Source organism: Leptodactylus fuscus, chromosome 9 (assembly GCF_031893055.1).
Source record: "Leptodactylus fuscus isolate aLepFus1 chromosome 9, aLepFus1.hap2, whole genome shotgun sequence".
Taxonomy (NCBI): domain Eukaryota; kingdom Metazoa; phylum Chordata; class Amphibia; order Anura; family Leptodactylidae; genus Leptodactylus; species Leptodactylus fuscus.
In genome coordinates, this window is record NC_134273.1 from 43,640,452 (window position 1) to 43,662,823 (window position 22,372).

At 41.4% G+C, this 22,372-nt stretch overlaps 1 protein-coding gene across 1 annotated transcript in view; it reads left to right on the plus strand.

Annotated features, from left to right (window-relative positions):
• The first annotated feature begins 2,121 nt into the window (after nucleotides 1–2,121).
• Nucleotides 2,122–22,372, plus strand: part of LOC142218266 (extracellular serine/threonine protein kinase FAM20C-like) — a 35,337-nt gene continuing 15,086 nt past the window's right edge. The window contains exons 1-5 of the mRNA XM_075286853.1: nucleotides 2,122–2,528; nucleotides 6,446–6,618; nucleotides 8,950–9,028; nucleotides 10,764–10,856; nucleotides 16,995–17,110. Of these exons, the coding sequence (XP_075142954.1) occupies nucleotides 2,122–2,528; nucleotides 6,446–6,618; nucleotides 8,950–9,028; nucleotides 10,764–10,856; nucleotides 16,995–17,110 (868 nt within the window). The remainder of the gene's footprint in view (nucleotides 2,529–6,445; nucleotides 6,619–8,949; nucleotides 9,029–10,763; nucleotides 10,857–16,994; nucleotides 17,111–22,372) is intronic.

Here is a 22,372-nt window from a genome sequence, read left to right on the forward strand (position 1 = left end):
TTGATGACCTATCATAAAGATAGTTCACTAACATCAGATCTGTGGTGGTCTGACACTTGCACCACCCCCTTCCATTAACTGTTCTTAGCTGCATATACACTGAGAATTGAGCAGGAAGCAGACAGCTCTGTTCTCTGAGTAGTGGCTCAAGCTTAGCTCCCATACAAATGAGGGGGCTGATCTGCAGTACCTGGACTGGCCACTACAAAGTATGGCGCTGTCTCCTTTCTGCTCTATTTTCTGTGTATCAGCAGCTGATCTGAACTAAACAATCGGGGTTTGGATTTTGGAACCCCTCTAATCTTGTTTTAGGATAGGGTATCAATATTTTTAGACCAGAAATCCCCTTTAAAATCTATGGCTTTCTGAAATGTAAAAACCAAAATTTCCTCCAAAATATCACTACATCCCAAGAAAAGATAACACAACACCTATAGATCCAAAAAAGAACTGAAATGGGAGGTCACAATATATAGCAAAAATATAAAAATTATTTTTGAGAACAAATAACATTATATATATATATATATATATATATATATATGAGTAAGGAAAACATACAGCATAAAGTGACTGAAAAATTACAGAGATACCGAAAATCCTCTCTTCCCGTGTTATACCTCAATCAACATCACAAATAGTGGATAATAGTCAAATATATTATCTGTGAATATTGCAGTAGGATGAGACTGTGCAATTCTTGGGTGTAGCTGGCCCTGTCTCTGTCTCCCTCCGGCAGCATCTTCTCCTATTTGTAGATGTGTGGAGACTAGCTGCTAAAATGTCTCCCATATTCCGCACACAGATAAGGGATCCTATTCCTCTTTGCATCTACTGTATACAGGGGTGAATCTGCCCCTTTCGCCGCCCAAGGCGAACGTCAGAAAGCCGCCCCCCCCCCCTTTCCCGGGAGGAGGGGGCGTGGTGCAACTGAGGGGGTGGGGCTTAGTGAAGGGGGCGGGGCTTGGCACCGTTCGCAGGCAGAGAGCAGGCACGGAGATGACCTGCTCTCTGCCTGAGCATGAGGGGAGGCTGCTGGAGCAGTGCTGCTCCAGTGGCCTCCCCAAACCACCGCTCGGTGCTAAGCCAGTCCAGGACAGCTTGTCCTGGACTGGCTTAGGTAAGCAAAAATGTCGCCCTCCCTGGGGCCCTGGCATAGCGCCGCCTGTAGCGGTCGCTTCAAGTCGCCTCATGGGAGGTGCGGCGCTGACTGTATAGCATACCCTCAGAAGCAGCAGCCTGGAGTACTCTATACAGCAGGACTAAGCAATTTATCTGTGAATATTGCAGTAAGATGAGACACTACAATACTTGGGTGTAGCTGGCCCTGTCTCTGTCTCCCTCCAGCAGCTTCTTCTCCTATTCCCCTCTCTGTATTTCTATGAGCTACATTCATAACGTGATCCTACATTGACCTGCTAACCCTTGTTCACTGAAGAAAACTTTATTTTTATTTATTAATTTAAATATGGGGGTTCAGTGGTCAACATTATGAGTTACAAAGTGCTGCACCCATGATTGTAGCGCTGTATGTTTTTTCCTGTACTGATAGTAATGTAGGAGTAGGGCTGCTGGTCACCAATAGTGGGAATTTTTATATTACGTGTCTCAAATGTCAAAAAGCAAAGATTATTCCTCCCACGTTTTGTACCCAGTGAGCCAACAGTAGTTTACCTCTTGGATAATATAGATGCACATTATAAACAATATTGCTTGCAATTATATTTTGTCTACTAAAGTTGTTCACACCTGAGATGATGATCTATTTGTACAAGTGTCCATTTGCTAATAGGCGCTTTTAGCATATTCGTTTCCAGAGGGTACTGCCAACATTCTTGCAAGTAAAATATTGGCCAGAGCTGCTTTTATTGATTGAACCTTGCTCTCTGTGAGTCTGATCAATTTCTATTGACACAGCTCTCAAATAACTTGCCAATGCATTGTAGACCTCTTTCTGTCCATATCAGGAGTCATCACCAGCTGCAATTTCTGATTCGGGAATAATGAGAGGATAAAGTAATCTGAATAACTTTTACTTACTGAATCTTTAATGATTCTCTTTTTCACCCAAAACTGTAAAGATTTGTTGCCAAGTTTTTGGTTGCCCTCCTGGAAGTGAAAATGATCCGACGCCTACAATTTTCAGTTCACAGGAGGTTCAAGCTGATGGTCCTGTCACTTCTCTTCCTTACTTTTATGATGCATTTTGCGCTGGACGTTTTTTCTTTTTCCACTACAGTTTCATGCTCTTGTCCACCTGAAAACCACCCCAGAGCCAAGGTACACGTGGTAAGGAAATCGCCACTTGCAAGAGCCTTGCAAGATTTTAGTGGCAGTAATGGCTCCTCAGTGGACGGAAGTCAGATGCTGCAAGTTTCCGGAGCAATTTATCAGGGATCAAAACTAGCATCGCTTTTCCAACATCCTCTCTACCGTTCCCTAATGCCAGTAATAAAGGAAGAGGACAAGCTTTTCCGAGTTAATGCTGAAGAACGATTTACACTGAAAGGCAGTGGGAGCGACGAATGGTGAGTAACATTTATCAGTGAAATGGGATTCAGAAAACTCAGGGTAAAATATCCTCTTAGGGAACACTTAGTAGGACCACGAGTTCCAAAGACAGAAATCCAAAAAGTCCATAGACAGCTCAGCCAATTCATCATGGACATCAAATCAACCATGCAAAATCCAGGTGCATTGGACCAAAGGAACCTTGTACCCAAAGGCTCTATGTAATAGGAATCCAAATAATAACATTTCCAGCACCTGACGGACCTACATGTTTCTAAGTTGACTGCGTCTTAGTCATGTCATGGCATATTTTAAGTATGTCATGATTAAGAGGTGGTTAGCTTCAAAATACATAGGTCTGTCTGGTCTGTAACCCTTCAGGATCAATGTTAAATGAAAATTAAAAGTTACATTTTATTACATGGTGCTGGAAATTTGATTATTTGGATTTTTGTTCCATAGACAGCCTATTGATTTCAGTGTGAACTGTGTTATGCTTCATATCTCCTGTGGTGGCGCTGAAAAGGAATGAAACTGACGTTCCTCCACACAATCCATCTAATTTTTGGGTGTTAAGCATTGAATCATCCAGTTGCCAGCTTCTTCAGAGATTATTTTACCTGGACACCATCTTTAAATAGACACTATCGTTTTAACAAACTTTACATAGATACATAGTACTGGAGATTATGAGAAACTTTGTAATATATCGTATCGTAGAGAAATACCTCTTTCTGCTCTTAGGCGACTGTTTCCCTGCTGCCCTCCTCTCTGTTAAAATTACTTTCACTGTGAAAATCACTGCTCTCTCCATCTGGAGACAGACTGCAGCCACAAGACTCAGATGATTCATTTCTATAGAGAAAAGAGGCTCAATAGAAATGTTTAAACCAAAGCACATTATTTACATCAGTACATGTCATTGCTTCTCTGTATATGTCCTGCATGTCTCTGAACTGCTTTTGAGTGAGTGAGACACGGTTATAGAATAGATTCTTCTGTGCTTACTGTGTGCATTTTATGGCATCCAGTCTCCTACAACCAGATCATAGAGGAAGGTAAACCATAGATACATTATGCGGAGGGCATTGCTAGTATATTATAAGGGCAGCTTGTCAATATTACAGAGAACAGAACACATCAATGTATGAGGGAATCCAGAAAGGTTATACTAACATTCTTATATTCACTTAGCACCAAACAGTGAGTCATTTGGGAAATATCAAGGGACAACATCTTGTCAAATGGCCCTAATGTTGAGCTGTGACTGTCCAGATTTGTTGTGGGGTTATTTTTTAGGCTAACCTGTTATCAGTGAAAATAGAAAATAGAGAATTCATTAAATTGAATCATGTTGCATTTATTACACAATGGAAGTGGAATATAACACTATATAGATAGATGGATGGATGGATGGATGGATGGATGGATGGATGGATGGATAGATAGATAGATATTTGAATATATAACAATTTGCTCTCTGACATTGTAGATTTTTATCTGGGTAGGTATAGGGTAGCCTGTAATTTAATTGACTTTCTCTTTATAGAAAATACCTACAAAATAAATTCTGCAATTGTGTAAATCATTCGTAAATTTCTTAACAGTGCAACAGTTTGCAAAAAAGGGGGATTACAGGAAACAATGTGTCAATTACAATTTATCGACATTACAAAATAAATCTTTTTGTAAAATTTCTTCTTAATATGCAAAAATAGTTCGAGGTGATCTACAAAACAGGAATAATGGATTTAAGTATCTAGGATGTTATTTGAGTGTTCCCTTTATTTTTTTTGAGCACTGTATATTAGTTTATGAATAAATAATCCAGCGGGTTTTGTGCTTGGAAAAGTATACACAGTGAAATTCTTGTGCAGTAGCTGTTGCTGGCAGTGGCGTAAAGATCGCAGTCGCAGTGAGTGCGACCGGGCCCACAGCCAGCTGGAGATGGCCGGGCCCCTGGACCATTATCATAGCGGTTGGGGTAAGCCTGGTTCCCCGGCCACTATACATATTGTAAAGGAAAAGGCATGTCGCTGGGCCCCTTTCCAATAGATGCTAGCCCAGGGGAGGTGATGTAAAATGGAAGATTATAAAGATAATCTGTTTTCCCTTAGCCCAAACAGCAGCACAAGATGGGGTATTCCTGCCCCTGTGTGCTGTTAGGACAGGTGGAACTTTTAATTAGCTAACAGTTTTTCCCCCTATAAGAGGCCAGAGCGACCTCCTCCCCCCTGTGTTAGTCAAAAAGTATAAAAGGCAATATAACAATACAAACATTACCATAAACAATGGGAGGGAGCCTTGTGCTGCTGTTTGGGCTAAGGGAAAACAGATTATCTTTATAATCTTCCATTCCCCCTACGCCAAACAGCAGCACAAGATGGGGATCTAGCAAGTAAAATCCCAACTAGGGTGGGAGATCTTGGCAAGCAGATGCCAAGACAGAATGTCCGAAGGCTGTGGCCTCTGAGCTGCGCAAGTCCAATCTGCAGTGTCTGGCGAACATCAGATGAAAACTCCAGGAAGCAGCGGAACATATCTGCTCTAAGGAGAGCGAGCGTCTCTCTGACCGGGAAGTTGGTCCAATTCCGGTACTGGTAGGTCTTGAGCGCGAAGAGAGCAAGCGATGGCCTCCCTGATCCATCTTGACAGGGTGGCTTTAGAGGCTTTAACACCTTTGTTATGGCCGTAGGTATTGATGAGCAGGTTCTTCGAAAGGAAGCTGTACAATCCAAATATATGCGCAAATATATGCGAAGTGCAACTGGGATTGAACCCAGGATACTGTGGATTCAGGCATACAAATCTGTAACCCTACAGATTGAGCCACTAGGGCTTCTATTTCTAAGTAAGACCTCTTATGAAAACTGGGAGAGGGAATCTTACCAGAAATCTCATGTACTCCTTCACCCAGGAGATGACAACAATAAATGGAGGGCTCCTAGCTGGAGGACCCCGTACTGACAGCAGTGCAGACATGCATAACCTTACAACAAAATGCCTTAGAGCATCCACCATCATGTGAGCAATAAGCAAATATGCACCTAATAAGTAATGATAGTACATAGGTATCTGAACCCTTCTTTTAGGTTCACAGCATAAAGTCCCCGCTTAGGAATTAAATGCACATTGAAAAACCGCAAGAAATAAAAAAATTTGGTTGAATCTTACCATAATGGCGGTGCATCGACTTCCATATTGTGAAGTTGACAGAGTGCCCATAGCAATAGAAATGAGTGCTTTTAGTCTCTGCAGTGACCACCGAGGGAAAGCTGAAAGAGGACACGGCTTACCTTACTGCAGGGCAGTCAATGAACTGCAGCTGAAAAAAAGTCAGTAACCTGCACAAGGCAGGTAAGACAAAAGACTGCAGTATAAACCTAGATCTTTCTCTCAGAAAGAAGGGAAAGAGAAAAAAGGATCTAAGACACCTTATTCTAAACCATAGAGGAGGCCACAGCCTCCTCCACCTGTCTAGTCACACAGGACAGAAGAAAACACAGGGGGGAGGAGGTCGCTCTGGCCTCTTATAGGGGGAAAAACTGTTAGCTAATTAAAAGTTCCACCTGTCCTAACAGCACACAGGGGCAGGAATACCCCATCTTGTGCTGCTGTTTGGCGTAGGGGGAATAATAAATACTTATACTCACCTCTGCTTGACTGAGCGTTCTCCCCAGTACTCTTCCATCATGTGACTGAGGCCTGTGATTAGGCCGTAGCAGACACATGGGGCGCAGCGGCGCAATGATGTCAGTGTGCCCCCACGTGACCAATCACAAGCCTCAGCAGGGACGGCTGAGGATGCTGAATATGCAAGAGGTGAACCTATCATTATTGGATTCTGGAATTGTTGGTGTCTTTTAATTTACGAATATGAAAATGTCTAAATACAACTGTACTGATAAAGTAATGGTGTATGTCTATTTCTTAGGGTCAGTGCTGGAATGGAGTTTGTGCTTCCCACTGGAGATACAGCAGCTGACACTTATCCCACTTGGTTAAAGTTCCACATGGGAATCAACCGCTATGAATTATACCAAAGACAGGACCCTCTGGTGCCCATCTTGCTTAAAGAAATGTCTACTCATCGTATTCTTAATTCTGGTAACAACTTCCCAAAATATCCTCATATATTACTTGAAAACCGAATTGGTGACTTACAATACAGCATAATAAAATTCTATATTCAGATATTGTGAAAAAAGATGAAATCAGCTGAGCAACAGGGACAGCTTATGTGGTTGCTCTGGGTCCTCTACAACTAGGAGGCAGCCACAAGTCTACTCAATGGGTGCAGGGGACAGAAGACATCTGCTACTCTTCTCATACTCTCATATATACATGGGGAAGATTTCCCAATCCTTTCTCCTACAAAGGAGGGGTGGATGAACAATTTTTAGGCTTTCTTTTCCCCAAATGAGTTGGTGACATGTTCGTGTAAGACACAAAACAATTCAATATTTAACATAGAATAAATGTATCTGTGCCTATACCTGTGCCTCTGTTATTAATAGAAAGGTTTGCCCATGGTGTAATGTTTCTACTTTATAAGAATAGTTATCATATAGTATCTGCCAATATGATGCTTTTTTTGTGTCCCATATGCTTTTTTTCCCCTTGTTTTTTTGTCTTACTTTTCTACTAAATAAATGGGAAGGCCAATGAAAATTAACTTTATATTCACAATAAGGAAGATAGCTTAGTAAATAGAATCTAGTAAAAACTCCAAAAAATCCAAGAGATATAGCACTTTTAAAAATATAGGAACATGAACTTACATTGTTTCAAGTTTGGGTATCAAGGATAGACCATCAATGTCCAGCACCGCAGCAGATCGGCTATTTGAAGGCACCATGGCACTAGTGTAAATACTGTGGCCTATTCATGCTTAGAAGAAGCAGCTTCATCCATTTCAAGTACATAGGAAGATACAATACCATGCTCCACTGCTACTAAGTAAATGGCATGCATAGACAGCAATGTAAACCTCAAAGAAGCTACAAGCTTGCAGAAGTACCAAGGCCCCTTCAGAAAGCGGACTGGTGGAGTTGCAGTGAGTCAGACCCTCACTATAGGCAATCAATATTGCCTTATGGTAGCTCTATATGGGATCTGTCCATTGCTGACTCTCAGTTACAGGAAATCAGCGGTTGCGTGGTGGAACATGTGTCGGTGGCCCTATTCAAGTAAAAGAAATGGCGTATGTGGCCCTATCCACTGCATATTGTTGGTTCTAGGGAATTGCAGGACTGTTCCTTGTATTTGAATATGATCAGCCTACACCTATCCCCATCCACTGCTGTAACTTCCAGCACCTAGAAACTGCGGGAGCAGCTGATCTGTGCAACAAAATCTGCAACAAAAAAAGTTTTAGGGCCATTTCACACGGAGTTAACGTGCGCGCATTCTGGCACGTATACGCGTGTCAGAATGTGAGCGCTCAAAACAGATCACATTCATTTCAATGGGTCGTTACTGGCGTATAATGCGCATAATTTTGCGGCCGCAAAATTATGCGCGCAAAATTATGCGCATTATACGCCAGTAACGACCCATAGAAATGAATGTGTATACGTGCCAGAATGCGCGCGCGTTAACTCCGCAAGGGCCCCTTCACACGGTGTATACACTCACTGATTCTGAACGTGTAAAACGTTCCAAATCAGTGGCGTTAAAACAGATCCCAATGCTTTCTATGGGAGCCGGCATACGTGCGCTCCTCATAGAAATGAATGGGCTGCTTTTTTCTCTCTATTGCTTTCAATGTGATACACGCGTATCACATTGAAAGCAATAGGGAAAAAAGCAGCCCATTCATTTCTATGGGTAGCGCACGTATGCAGGCACCCATAAAAAGCAATGAGATCTGTTTTAACGCCGCTGATTTGGAACGTGTTACACGTTAAGAATCAGTGAGCGTATACTCCGTATGAAGGGGCCATTAGGCTAAGGCCCATGTAGTGTCCTGCAGGAAAAAAATGCTGCAAGAAAAAAATGCGGCAGCAACGCATCGTGGTTTTTCAAGCAGCACTTTTCACAAAAACTTTCTGCTTCAATTATAGCTAGAGGGAAACTGCTGCTGTTTCCTTAGATATAATTGTCATGCTGCGATTTCAAAAACCATAACGGTGCAGGTACGTTCCTGCAAAATGTGCTAGAATTCCATCTGTGACTGTAAAACACTTCGTTTTTTGATGCGTTTACACCACGGGCTGGGGTACCATATTGAATTTTATAGTACCTGCAAGGTGGATGGGATCGTAGCGAATCCCATCCCATCCACAAATTGCAGAATATTACACGTCGTGTAAATGCTGTCACAGAACACTATTCCTATTTGAAACACAAACTGTGTGAATAGCTGCATAGTCTGACATTATAGACTTGAAATACACAAGTGTGAAGGCGTTTAACTATTATCACTAATTTTTGTAGTTCAGAAACCAGGTGGAACACAGCTAAAACTTCTCATGACTTTCCCAAATTATGGACAAGCTCTATTCAAACCTATGAAGTGAGTATTAAGAAAGGCATCACAGTAACAATCATCTTTGACACAACCTTTGACCAATATATTGTCCTACTCTACTAGTGAATAAGTGTTGCAATGTATTCATTGAGACAATGTGTATATGCTTTTAGTTACTTGTTTCTATTTTTGCATATAAATGAAATAAATTACCATTTATTCTGCAGATGTTATGGTTAAGTTATACGCTGTATTTTATTCAAACAGTAATATTCACACAGAGTTTATTGCAGGCTGAAAAAATCTGTTTCAAGAATTAGGCAAATTTTTTTTTGATGCATTTATTTTACATAATGCGGTTTTTGTTGCAGTTGTTGTACTTTGCAGAAACGCAGCTTTTTATGTTTTTATGCGTTTTTTGAGCCAAAACCAAGAATGGCTACAAAAGAAATGGGGAATATATAGGAAGTTCTTATACTTCTTCCTTTTGCTAAATCCATTCCTGGCTTTGGCTCAAGAAAAAGCTGCATTACTGTAATGTGGGGCCTCAGCCATACACTTTTTTTTCTTGTTCCAGCAGCACACTTTATGAAGCTGGAAACTTCACTTGAGAAAAAAACACTAGCAGTTTTTGGTGCACTTTTTCCAAAAACTACTTAAAATTAAGTGACTAAAAACTGTGCTGCGTTTTTTTCCAGTTCCCATTAATTTTAATTTGTTTTTCAAGGTGAAATCCGCATGAAGATAGATCATGTCCATAGATTCCAATTGAAGTGGATGGGGGTTGATTTTTTAGCCGGATTCTGCTTCAGAATCAACCTGCAAAAAACTCTGTGTGAACATACGCTAAGGCCGGGTTCACATGGGCTTTTTTGGTCCGGAACTTGAGGAGGAGGTTGTCTTAGGTTCCGGTCCAAAATACGGGTAGCTGCGACTGGATGCCTATGCACTGCAAAATCAATGCAAGTTAATTGGAGGCGGAAAAATCGGTAATGTGTTTTTGAGGCATTTTATGAAGCAGATTTGACAAAAAAACACCTCAAAAAAAGCCACTTGCATTTTCCACCTCCTATTGACTTGCATTGATTTTTTTTCAGGCGGAAAAAGCTTCAAAAAAACACCTCAAAAAACGCCTCATGAATGGGTTAAAAAACTTCCCATTGATTTCAGTGTGTTCTGTGGGGAAGACAGAACCCATTGACCTCAATGGGAGTCTTTATCAGCTTATCACGATGACTCATGACAGAATCAGCATCACTTTACTCCATGTGAATGGACCCTTAAGCTAGATTCAAATCTGCGTCCACTGAAGATTCTCTTGCAGATTTTGATGAAAATTGGTGGAGAAAAAAGTCCTGTGTGGAGGACTGTTTTCACTGTTGTATTAGCTTCAAAATGACGGATACCCAATAGACCCCATTAAGCTCCGTTCCCACGGAGTAACGCGCCGCACATTCAGACATGTATACACGTGTCAGAGTGTGAGCGCTTAAAACAGATCCCATTCACTTCAATGCGTGTCGGCTTACGGACGCTACACATTGAAATCAATGGGAGGCTTTTTAATCCATTGATTTCAATGTGTACTGCCCGTAAGCCGACACGCATTGAAGTGAATGGGATCTGTTTTGAGCACTCACACTCTGACACTTGTATAGGTGTCTGAATGCGCAGCGCGCTACTCCGTGGGAACGGAGCCTAACCGTGTGTTTTAGCAGTCCGCCTAGATAAATAAATAAAAAATAAAATAAATAACCCCCTTTAACCTTTTACTTTGCAGACAGGAGCGTGATCAAGAGACCCCCCCAGATTTCTTTTACTTCTCAGATTTCGAGAGGCACAATGCAGAAATAGCAGCATTTCACCTGGACAGGTAAACATAAGAAAAATATGAGATAACACTATCCATAATCCATGAAATCCAAGCGTTATAGAACAACAAAATGCATCATAGCAGATCAGTGAAGTTGTTAGGGGTTTATCTGTCGGCACAAAGCTGACACATCCTCAACTGCAGTGAGCAAATATTTTTTTTAATGCAGTTATTAAGTAGCACCAGTCTAAATGGGAAAACGTGCGCTATTTTGACCCCATAAAATTGCTGACAGTGCTGAATAGGTGATATATAATGGTATGTTCACATGGAGGAAATTAAAGAGGAATCCCTATTCATTTTCTACCAATGATATTTTCGCCATGGTCGAATTGCGATGGGATACTAATGCAGTGCATTGGCATTCTCAAGCTGTGGACTCCATGGCTGAATCAGCAGCAGAATCTGTGGCAAGATCTAGCAAGGTGCTATTTTTTTCCACGTCCTGGTGCAATCTCTGCCTCCTATTGAAAACAATGTGAGGCAGATTCCTCCAGGAATCTGCCCCAGATTCAGAGGTGAAATTCACCTCCAATTTGACGGCAAACTCCTTCATGTGAACATACCCTAAGTAGTTAACACATATAATCTTGATAGTCATGCTAAGGAAAAGAAGTTTTAATGTTTTAATCCACCTTGCACTACAATCCAAATTGTCCACTGTCTAACTATAACTGTAGTCATCTGAACTATTTGTATTCAACACTCTCAGATTCCTCCCCCTCCTCTTGAGTAATAAATCGTGCAGTCTCCTGGCTGGATACTAGGCCTGATGCTCAGGATCTGAGAAGAGGAGATGGGGATCTTTCATTGCAGAGAGTCCAGGACAATTCGCAGTGATGAAAGCACAAACCACAGTGTTTTACAGTAACTGCAAAATGGAAAGGAGTTCTGGCTGATCCCATCCACACACTGCAGAAAAATATCTGCAGCAGACATGCTGCAATTTCAAAAACTGCCTGGGTTTTTGTAAATTGCAGCATTTCAGTTATACCTTCCAAAATGTTGGCATTTTCTGTATAGGTACACAGTCTAGTCACATTAATGTGACCACCTGTCAAAATCCAGAATAACCACACTTCGCAGAGCAAACCGCTGCAAGACGTGCAGGAAGAGGGGATGCTGTGATGACGTTCACTGGGATGTTGAGCCATGCCGACTCCAGTGCCGTGGCCAGCTGCGCTAGGTTACACAGTTGAGCATCCAAAAAACCCGATCGAGGTGGTTCCACAGATTCTTGATTGGGTTCAAGTCCGGGGAATTTGCTGGCCAAGGGAGTACGGTAAAGTCATCCTGGTGCTCCTCAAACCACGCACATACACTGCAAGCTTTATGACACGTCGCATTGTCCTGCTGGTAGATGCCATTATCCTGAGCAAAAACAATTGTAGGGGTGAACATGGTCCGCAAGGATAGATGCATACTTGTTTTGATCCGTCGTGCCTTCCACAATGATGAGTGTACCCAGATGGCTGATGACACGTGCCTTCTGCGATTGGTTATTTAACGTTGATGTCAAAAGTAGGCGGTGGTCACATTAATATGACTGGACTGTGTATAATGGAAGCAGAAAGTCTACAGAGGAAAACTTTGCGGACTTTCTATGAAAAGCAATGCTGGAAAATGCAATGTGCTTCTGATGCGTTTTTTTCCTGCAGTGCCTTTTGACTGCGGCCTACTACCTGGGGCCTTTGCCTGGAGTTAGTATGGCCATCAGTATTGGTACATTTTAAATGCTTTAGATGTCACCTGTCTAGCACAGTTAGCAATTTTAACCCCTTAGCGACCTTTGACGTACTATTACGTCATGGACACAAGGTACTTTGCGCACCATGAAGTAATATTACGTCATGGTGATTCCGCCCGCTCACTAGCTGAGCGGGCGGAATCGGAACTGAGTGATAGCTGTTACTGACAGCTATCACCCTTTTCCATAACCTCCGGTCGGTACTTTTACCGATCGGAGGTTTTAACCCTTTGATTGCGATGGTCAAACATGACCACCGCAAACAAAGGGTGCCGCGATCTCTCCCCCCCCCGCCGGCACCCCCCGGACCGAGATCGGGGGGTGCCGGTATCTGTAATACGTAGTCTGGGGTCTGGTTAGTGACCCCAGACAGCCCTGAGCACTCACTTACCTGGTGATGCTCCCGGCGTCTTCTGGAAGTGAGCTGTCCCGTCCGCACAGCTCACTTCCTGTGTCTAGAGTGAGACACGTGCAGGCTGTCACTGCAGCCTGTGTCTCAGTCTAGAGTAGAGAATCAGTGATGCAATCTTCACTGATCCATGTGTCCCATAGGGACACAAGAACAAGTAAAAAAAAAAGTGTAAAAAAAAAAATAAAGTATTTGAAAACAATTAATAAAGTTATAAAGTCCCAAAAATCCCTTTTTTCTATAAAAAATGAATTATGTAAAAAAAACACAAAAAATTAATAAAAACAATACATATTTGGTATTGTCGCGTCCGTAACAACCTGTACAACAAAACTGAAACAATATTTAATGTACACAGTGAACAGCGGTAAAAAATAACGGAAAAAACCCGCCGGAAGTAGTGATTTTTCGCCATCTCACCTTACAAAATGTGCTATAAAAAGTGATCAAAAAGTCATATGCACCCCAAAATAGTACCAATAAAATGCACAGGTTGTCCCGCAAAAAATAAGCCCTCAACCAACACTGTCAAGCGAAAAATAAAAATGTTACGCCTCTCAGAAGATGGCGATGCAAAAATCACTGATTTATGTCCCCAAATGTGTTTTTGTTCTGCAGACTTAGTATCGCATAAAAAAATAACATAAATGAGGTATCGCCGTAACCGTACCAACCCACAGAATAAAGGTCACATGTTACTTATACTGTACGCTGTATGGCGAAAAATGTAAAAGGTAAAACTCAATACCAGAATTGATTTTTTCTCTTTTAAATCCAGCAAAAAAAGAGTTAATAAAATGTAATCAGTAAGTTTTAGGCACCCCAAGATGGTGTCATTACAAAATACATCTCATCCCGCAAACAACAAGCCCTTATATGGCCACGTCAGCAGAAAAATAAAGAAAATATAGCCTCTACCAATGTGAAGACAAAATCACGCAAAATCGCCAAATCATTAGAACACAACTGGGTGCGGCAGGCAGGGAATGTATAAGCTGTGCAAGTGAATATCAGGGGACACCCTATATTTACAGCTTATGAGGGAAAATATACCAGAAGTGACCCCCAAAGTGACCCCAGTGTGACTCCCCCAATCATAGGAGCTACTGGGGGTACAGTAGGGAATTTAGTGTCTGCAATGTCCTCCGCACCGCTTATATATTCCCTCTTCGCCATCCGCTGTGCAGTCACGTCCGGGATACTAATACTACACTACACCCCCTGATAAATTCTTTTAGGGGTGCAGTTTTCAAACTGCGGTCACTCCTTTGGGGAATCCACTTTTCTGGTACCTTACAGGCTCTACAAACATGACATGGCGTCCAGATACCAAACATCTGAATCTGTACTCCAAAAGCCGCATCGCGCTCCTTCCCTTCTGCCCCCTGCTGTGCGCCCAAACTGCAGTGTATGCCACATGTATGACACTGGTGTAACCGGGGTAATGTCATATGTGAGTATAAACTGATATTAGGGCACATATATGACACTGGTGTACCCCGGATAACATATGTAATGTCATATGTGGGTATAAACTGATATTAGGGCCCAGCCAGACACAGAAGGGAAGAAGGTTATTTGGTTTTTGGAGCACAGACTTAGACGGTTTGGTTTTTGGATGCCATGGCACTTTTGCAGAGACTCTAAAATTTCCCCTACAAAATGGGGTCACTTCTTGGGGAATTCCAGTTTACTGGCACCTCCAGGGCTCTGCAAAAACAACATGGCGCCCAGGAAGTCCCTCTAAATCTGTACCCCAAAAGCTAAAAAGCGCAGTGCTCCTTCCCTTCTGAGCCCTGCTGTGCGCCCAAGCAGCAGTTTATACCCACATATATAATTTTTTTGCCCACTTAAGGCCCACTTAATAGTTTTAGGAGTGCAGGTCTCTGACAACACAAAGTGGGTGCAATGCATTGGATACCAAAATGGCATATTTCTTTAAAAATTTCAATTTTTGGGAAGCATTTTTAGTCTCAAAATCATAATACCACTTGATACATTCCTTGACGGGTGTAGTTTCTAAAATGGGGTCACTTTTGAGGGGTTTCTATTGTATTGATACTTTAGGGGCTCAGCAAATGCGACATGGCACCTCAAAACTATTCCAGCAATATATGCCCTCCAAAATCCAAATAGCGCTCTTTCCATTCTGAGCCCCAACATGTACCCATACAGCAGATTATGATCCCATATGGGGTATTGCCGTGTTCAGGGGAAATTGTGTAACAAACTGTGGGGGGCTCTTAATTCTCTAACTACTTGCAAAAATTAAAAATATGGCGCTAAATGGACGATTTATTGGAAAAAAAGTAATTTTTCATTTTCACATCTCAATGGTAAAAAAATCTGTGAAACACCTGTAGGGTCCAAGTGCTCACTAAACCCCTTGATAAATTCCTTGAGGGGTCTAGTTTTCAAAATGGGGTCGTTTTGGGGGGGGGGGGTTCCACTGTTCTAGCACTTCAGGGGCTCTCCAAATGCAACATGGTGCCTGAAACAGATTTCAGCTAAATTTGCCCTCCAAAATCCCAATAGCGATCCTTCAGCTCTGGACTTTACAGTGTGCCCATACATCACTTTACATCCACATGTGGGGCATTTCTGTAGTTGGGGCAAAGTGCTTGACAATTTGTGGGGTGCATTTTCTTTTTTAACCCCTTGTGGAAATGCATAATTTGGGGTTAAAGCTACATTTTATAGCAAAAAATGTCACTTTTCCTTTTGTTGGGCCAATTCTGTTACACTCCTGTAGGGTCAAAGGGCTCACTAAACCCCTTGGTAAATTCCTTGAGGGGTATAGTTTCCAAAATGGGGTGACATTTTGGGGGTTTCCACTGTTTTGGCACCTTGGGGGCTTTGCAATCGGGGCATGGCGCCTGAAAAATATTCTAGCAAAATCTGGCCTACAAAATCCAATTAGTGCTCCATCCGCTCTGAGAGCGACCGTGTGCCCGTACATTAGGGTACCAGCACATATGGGGTATTGTCGTGTTCGGGAGAAATTGTGTAACAAAATGTGGGGTGCAGTTTCTCCTTTAAACCTTAGTAAATGTGTAAATTCTAGGGCTAAATGAATATATTAGTGACAGAAATTGAAAAATGTAAATTTGACCTCCATTTTGTTTTAATTGTTGTGAAATGCTGAAAGGGTTAAGAAACTTTCTAACTGCTGTTTTAGATTCTTTCAGGAGTGCAGTTTTTAGAATGGGGTGACTTTTGGGGGGTTTTATTAGAGAGGCCTTTCAAGTTCCCTTCAGAACTGAACTGGTCCCTTGAAAAATGTGTTTCGGAAATTTTCTTGAAAATTTGGAAAATTACTGCTTGACTTGTAAGCCTTATAATATCTGAAAAAAATGAAAGGGTGCTTAAAATTTGATTGCTACATAAATCAGAGGCATGGTTAATTATATTTATGAAAAAATTCGGGTAGTATGACTTTCTATTTGAAAGGCTTGCAATTTCAAAGTTTGAAAACTGCATTTTTTTCAAAATTTTCACCAAATTTCCTATTTTTTCATAATTAAAGACAAAACATATCAACGAAAATTTACTACTGACATGAAGTACAATGTGTTACGAAAAAACAATCTCAGAATCACTTGTGTAAGTTAAAGCGTCTCAAAGTTATCGCCATTTAAAGTGACACATGTCAGATTTGAAAAAAGAGGCCTGGTCCTTAAGTCACTTTTGGGCTGTGTCTCTAAGGGGTTAAGGGGTGAAAACTGCTGATGGACAGGCTTTCAAGGCCCAACAAATGTACCACTATGTATGTGAGAAAATTGGCTTATATAAAACAATATATACAATATTCACAAATATAAGTTCATGTGTTGGTTTTTTTTTTGTCTTTTAAAGTTACCCCTAACCCAAATGGATATAGTTTTATCTCTATCACACATAAATAATAAATGCCAAATAGGTCTGGACGCGCACTCACATACAGTAGCCTACAGTTGTAGTTTATTTTTTTTACTTCTTAAAGGATCCTGGATTTTCGGAGGATTCCTCCAGTTGTTGGACGTTTGATCAATATCACCAAGGATGTCAGAGATATAACCACAGACAAGAAACTATTCAAAACCTTCTATATCTCACCAGGTAACCATGACATTAGCTAGCATCAATGTGATATGTCATACTTGGCAGCTGCTCCCATTAGTTTCAAGGATACTTGGGATTTTACAGCTCCAACTAAACTAATTTATGGTATAACACAAAGTTTTTATTTTTCTTTCTTTCTCTATCAATTTGTCAAAATTTTCAAGCTAGCTGTCATTCAATAGAAACCTTCATCCAAATCTGTCCAGGTAACATATCTAGTAAAACCAGGTACAAGTGTATGTGTCTATCACATGACCAGAACAGATATCTCTCCACTGGTATAACCTATGATGGTTCCTATTGAATGAGAGCAGAGATCTTAAATGGATTGTACCATTAAAAACTTTTTTTCTGTGGATAACACGTCGGAATAGCCTTTAGAAAGGCTATTCGTCTCTTACCTTTAGATGGGATCTCCGCCACACCGTTCCTTAGAAATACTGGTTTTTACCGGTATGTAAATTAGTTCTCTGGCAGCGATGTGGGTGGGCCCCAGCGCTGAAAATGCGATGGGGGCGTCCCCACCGCTGCCTGAGAACAGGATCCTGCGCCGCCTCTATCTTCTGCTGATCCTCCCCTTCTTTCTTCGGCGGTGTCACCTCTGTCGGCTGACACTAGTAGAGCCGACTGCGCATGCGCGCAATTGCGGCCTCGGAACTATGGCCACGCATGCGCAGTCGGCTCTACTAATGTCCCACTGGCAGGAGCCAACTGCGTAGGCGTTCGACGTGACGCCGAAAAAAGACGAAGAAGGAAGGGGAGGATCCAGCTGCAGATAGAGGCGTCGCTGGAGCCGGTTTTCGAGCAGCAGTGGGGATGCCCCAATCGCATTTCCAGCGCTGGGGGACGCCCCCATCGCTGCCAGAGAACTCATTTACATACCGGTAAAAACCGGTATTTCTAAGGAACGGCGAGGTGGAGATCCCATCTAAAGGTAAGAGACGAATAGCCTTTCTAAAGGCTATTCCGACAAGTTATCCACAGAAAAAAGGTTTTTAATGGTAGAATCCCTTTAAAATTGATACAAAACAAATACTGAAAAATTGGATGACTTTTCATTATATAAGGAATAACTATTAATAGCTGAAACTATAATACTTCTTTAGGCCGAGGCCTCACGTGGCGTAAACACTGCATCTTATAGTTCCTGCAAAGGGAATCCCATCCAAACATTGTAGAAAAATATGTAGAGTGGAAATGCTGCATCTTCTAAAACTGTCGCATTTTTGGAAATCGCAGCATGTCAATTATATCTACAGAAATGCTGGTGCTTTCCCTATCGTATGATGGAAGCAGAACGTTTCTGTGAAAAGCAATATGAGAAAAACCGCAATGCATTTCCATCTCTGTTTTTCCTGCATCAATTTTTTGCTGCGGCCTGCTTCATGAGGCCTTAGCCTTAAGGTGGACATGTCACCAAGTACAGAATGCTAAGTGCCATACATATATGATGGTCATTTTGCCCCTGAACCACATGGCATTTATTTTCTTTATATCCGACCACCCTTTCTAAAGATATGGAGGCCATTGGAAGTTTATATGTAAACTAACTCAGATTCTCCGGGTAGGCAGTCACTTTTTATTTTCTCAGAGAAAACAGAAGATTATCGCCAACTTCAGAGTAAGTTTACATATTACCTTCTACTAGCCATATCTTTTTAACAAATGGACAGATTTAAAAAAAATAATAAATCCCCAAATTGTATAGCATTTGGTACTTGGTGACAGGTTCAAGTTAAGTAAGATCTACAGTGATTCTCTACAGTTTAGACCAGGTGTCTCAAATTTGGCAGGACGAGTACATAGAAATTTTTTTATATGGGGCAGTGGCCCCATATAATGTTATATCCCCCTGGAGTGCTCTCACATAGTTTAATGTCCCTAAAAGTGGCCCCACATTGTTATTATCCCCCAAAAGTGCTCTGATCGGACTGCTATGATATATGTGCACAGTGTGCTGACAGCTGGAAAGAGCAGAGGAGAGGGGAGGTAAGTATTTGTTAACTACAAGTTCAAGTCAGCTTGGCTATAGTTAAAGGGGTTGTCCCATCACAAGGATCCTATCTATACTGCTTGTTATTGTGGATGTAAGACTTTTCCTAAATGCATTGCTTCAGCAAAACTGCTTTGTTTGTCCGCTATCTTACTTTATTCAATTCTTTGTTGACACAGCCCTGACTTATCTGCTCATGAGTCAAGTGATGTATCTGCTGCTCTCAGGGGGGAGGGAGGAGGGGCTAAGTGCAGGGAGTGAGCCTGTGTATCTAGCTAATCCTGTGTCTACACCATGTGACCTAGGTCCTGCACTCAGATAGGGGAGAGGAGCTGCTTTCATTTCTTCTGTTCTCCCAGTTATCAGGCTAGCTAATTCAATTGTGTTCATTATGGTAGAGACAGGCAGTCTCTGTATGTAACACAGAATGGAGCTGCTCCTGCCTGTACTTCATAGTCCAATATTGTGCATATAGTGTTTTTGAGGACATATGATGACATCACAGGCCCTTCAGCCGCCCCATAGGATCATGCTATGTGGTGGGCGGAGCTACATTCTAATTTGTGGGCGGAGCTAAACGGCAGGTTGCATGTGAAACCCTGCCCACCAAATGATGCAAGAAACCAGGAAGAAAGAAGATTTTACAGCAGTGAAGACTGGTGAGTATGCGACGTGGGAATACCCCTTTAATACAATGACACAGACTGGAACTTGTTGGCCATAGGCCTAATGTGGCCTATAGAGTTGTAAAGGCTTAGAACTGAGTTGCTGGTGACAACCCTCAGGGTCCGTGTTTTTGAGACCCCTGGTTTGGGCAATACATGTCCTATAGTCTAAAGGCATATGGAAAACAATATAGAGCATAACAAGTTTGTTTCCCACAGAGACTGCTGACAGCTGCCACTAGAGGGAGCTATCTGCATGTACTGTATATTTATACTGTTCTCTATGGGGCACATTTAACAATACTGCCGAATTGTCTTAAACTACAAGTTCCATTCATAATTTTAGACATAATTATAAGTCTGTCATATGGACCTTCATAAATACGGAATATTTCTAGAAGCTCCAAAATTCTGACTCAAACACCATCCGACTGAAAGTGTCGAGCTTTACTGTGAGGCAGATATTTTCAAAAGTGTCAAGCCAGTTCTATGTTTATGTTCTTTCTTTCTTTTGGGGCAATATAGACAGAAAAGTGCTGGACTTCTATGGATAAATATGCTTCAGTATATATGTATTCAGCTCTGCCTATCGGCGGTTGTTTTTAATACTATGATTGTATGTTAGGACGCTGGGAAATAACTGGTGCTTTGTATCACAAGAACCAAAGCTCCAAACCCTATTAAAATATATTAAGAAATTATACAACACAGAGCTCAATTACAGTGAACAGAACAATGGCAGGCACCCTGCTAGCACTTGTTATTTGGGGCCCTCTGATAAATAAATTCTTAATTTATTCATTACTTTCTAGGAGTAACAACAGAGGAACAGCATATATTATACAAAAATGAAATCCAGAATTGGCACTTTATGAAAAATACAAGTACTAAAACAAACAGGAATACTAAAACGTCAGGAGGGCTGTGACACATCTTCCTTAATGGTTGCATTTGGCCATCATTATAGATAAATACATAGAAGTGAGTGGGAGTTGAGCTGCAGTAAAATAATATTTGGGATATTACGATTTCAACAATGTATGGAGTCTTCAGCTTTTAGCTATATACAATGTATATTTCCAGCATCCGAGGAGGCTGAGAACTGCTAATCTAAGGATAGGTCCTCAAGACCCCACCATGTTCAGTAAACCCTTAACCCATAATTGCTATTTTTAATCAAATTTGCAATAATAATTCTAATAGTCAGGGAGTCTGAAGAGGATATTCGTCTATACCGCTTAGTACTCAGTATTATACTCAGTACTGCTTAGTATGCTCAGTTCTCCAGAGAATTACATCAAAATTGCTGGTCGGACATGTGCAGTACTCCATGTCCGAGCGGCGATTTTGGTGTAGTTCTCTGGAGAACTGAGCTTTGAACTGAGATTTGAACTTGAACAGCGCGGCACAATAGAAGGAGGACAGACGGAGCACAAGCAGTGGAGGGGCAGTATTAAAGGTATGATGTGGGGGGTGCTCGGAGGCCCTGGGGAAAGCCCAGGGTGCTCTGTGGAGTTAATTTGCATAAAGAAATAAAGCGGGTTAAAAAGAAAGGGTGGTTACAACATAAAAAGTAAAGGTAGTAGTAGAATAGCCTTTTTAAAGGCTATTCAGACATGTGTTTAGCTCAAACCCACTTTTCCTAATGATAGACTCCCTTTAAGTTTTTGCACTAATTCTGAATAGTTATTTTTGCTTTTATTGGTTCATGTATTTTTCCACCAGTATTGTTAAGTAAAAAAAAAAAAAAAAAAAGACTTGCGAAAAGAAAAGAAGATTCCCAACTACACTTGATAATTCCAAGAAGTCTCGCTTGTCTAAACCACAAGGCTTGTGTTCCGGGTCTATTGTGCACTTTGGTGACATTACATGTACGGTAGTTTGAGCTATATACTGTTTGACATCAGTTCTATTCCATGCACTGTCTATTGCCTGCATCTACGTGTATATACTGTTCTGATGTCACTAAAAGATTGTTTCCATGGCTACTTCATGACACATATACTCGTACAGAAATGCGGATATGAAAGATTTCCAGATATAGGGCACAGAGGGGACCTTCTGAGTTTTATGCTGAAATCTATCCTCAATACTTTCCTTTGTTTCTTTAGTGTTTGCAGATGCCAGGAGGTTTTATGACACTATATGATTCATACAAAGGCTTGCACCCACTTATACTTGTATGAGTACATTCAGGCAGACACCTGGAATACGTGACTGTAGAAATTCACTTCATTATGTTACCGCATCTGCCATGTACTTGCCCTTTTATAATTTTAGCCTTGGTTTTTTAGACTACTCTGTAGCGAAACAAAAGAAAACTAAGAAAGTTGCAAATTAGTTATTGAAGATGTCGTTGAGATTAAACTGAGGCCCTGTTCACGTTACATTTTGAGCCCACACCTGAGGTTTGCATTTGAGACAAATTAATGGGGTATGAAACCTATAGGCCCCAACTATTATAAAAATACAGTACACATATATTCTTCTTTAACAATGTGAGTTGCAACCTATAGAGTGCCTCATGAATCTACAGTGACTATGCAGAACGGCTCCATATCCTATAGTGACTGAACCCACCCTAAACATCTAGCCTGGCCA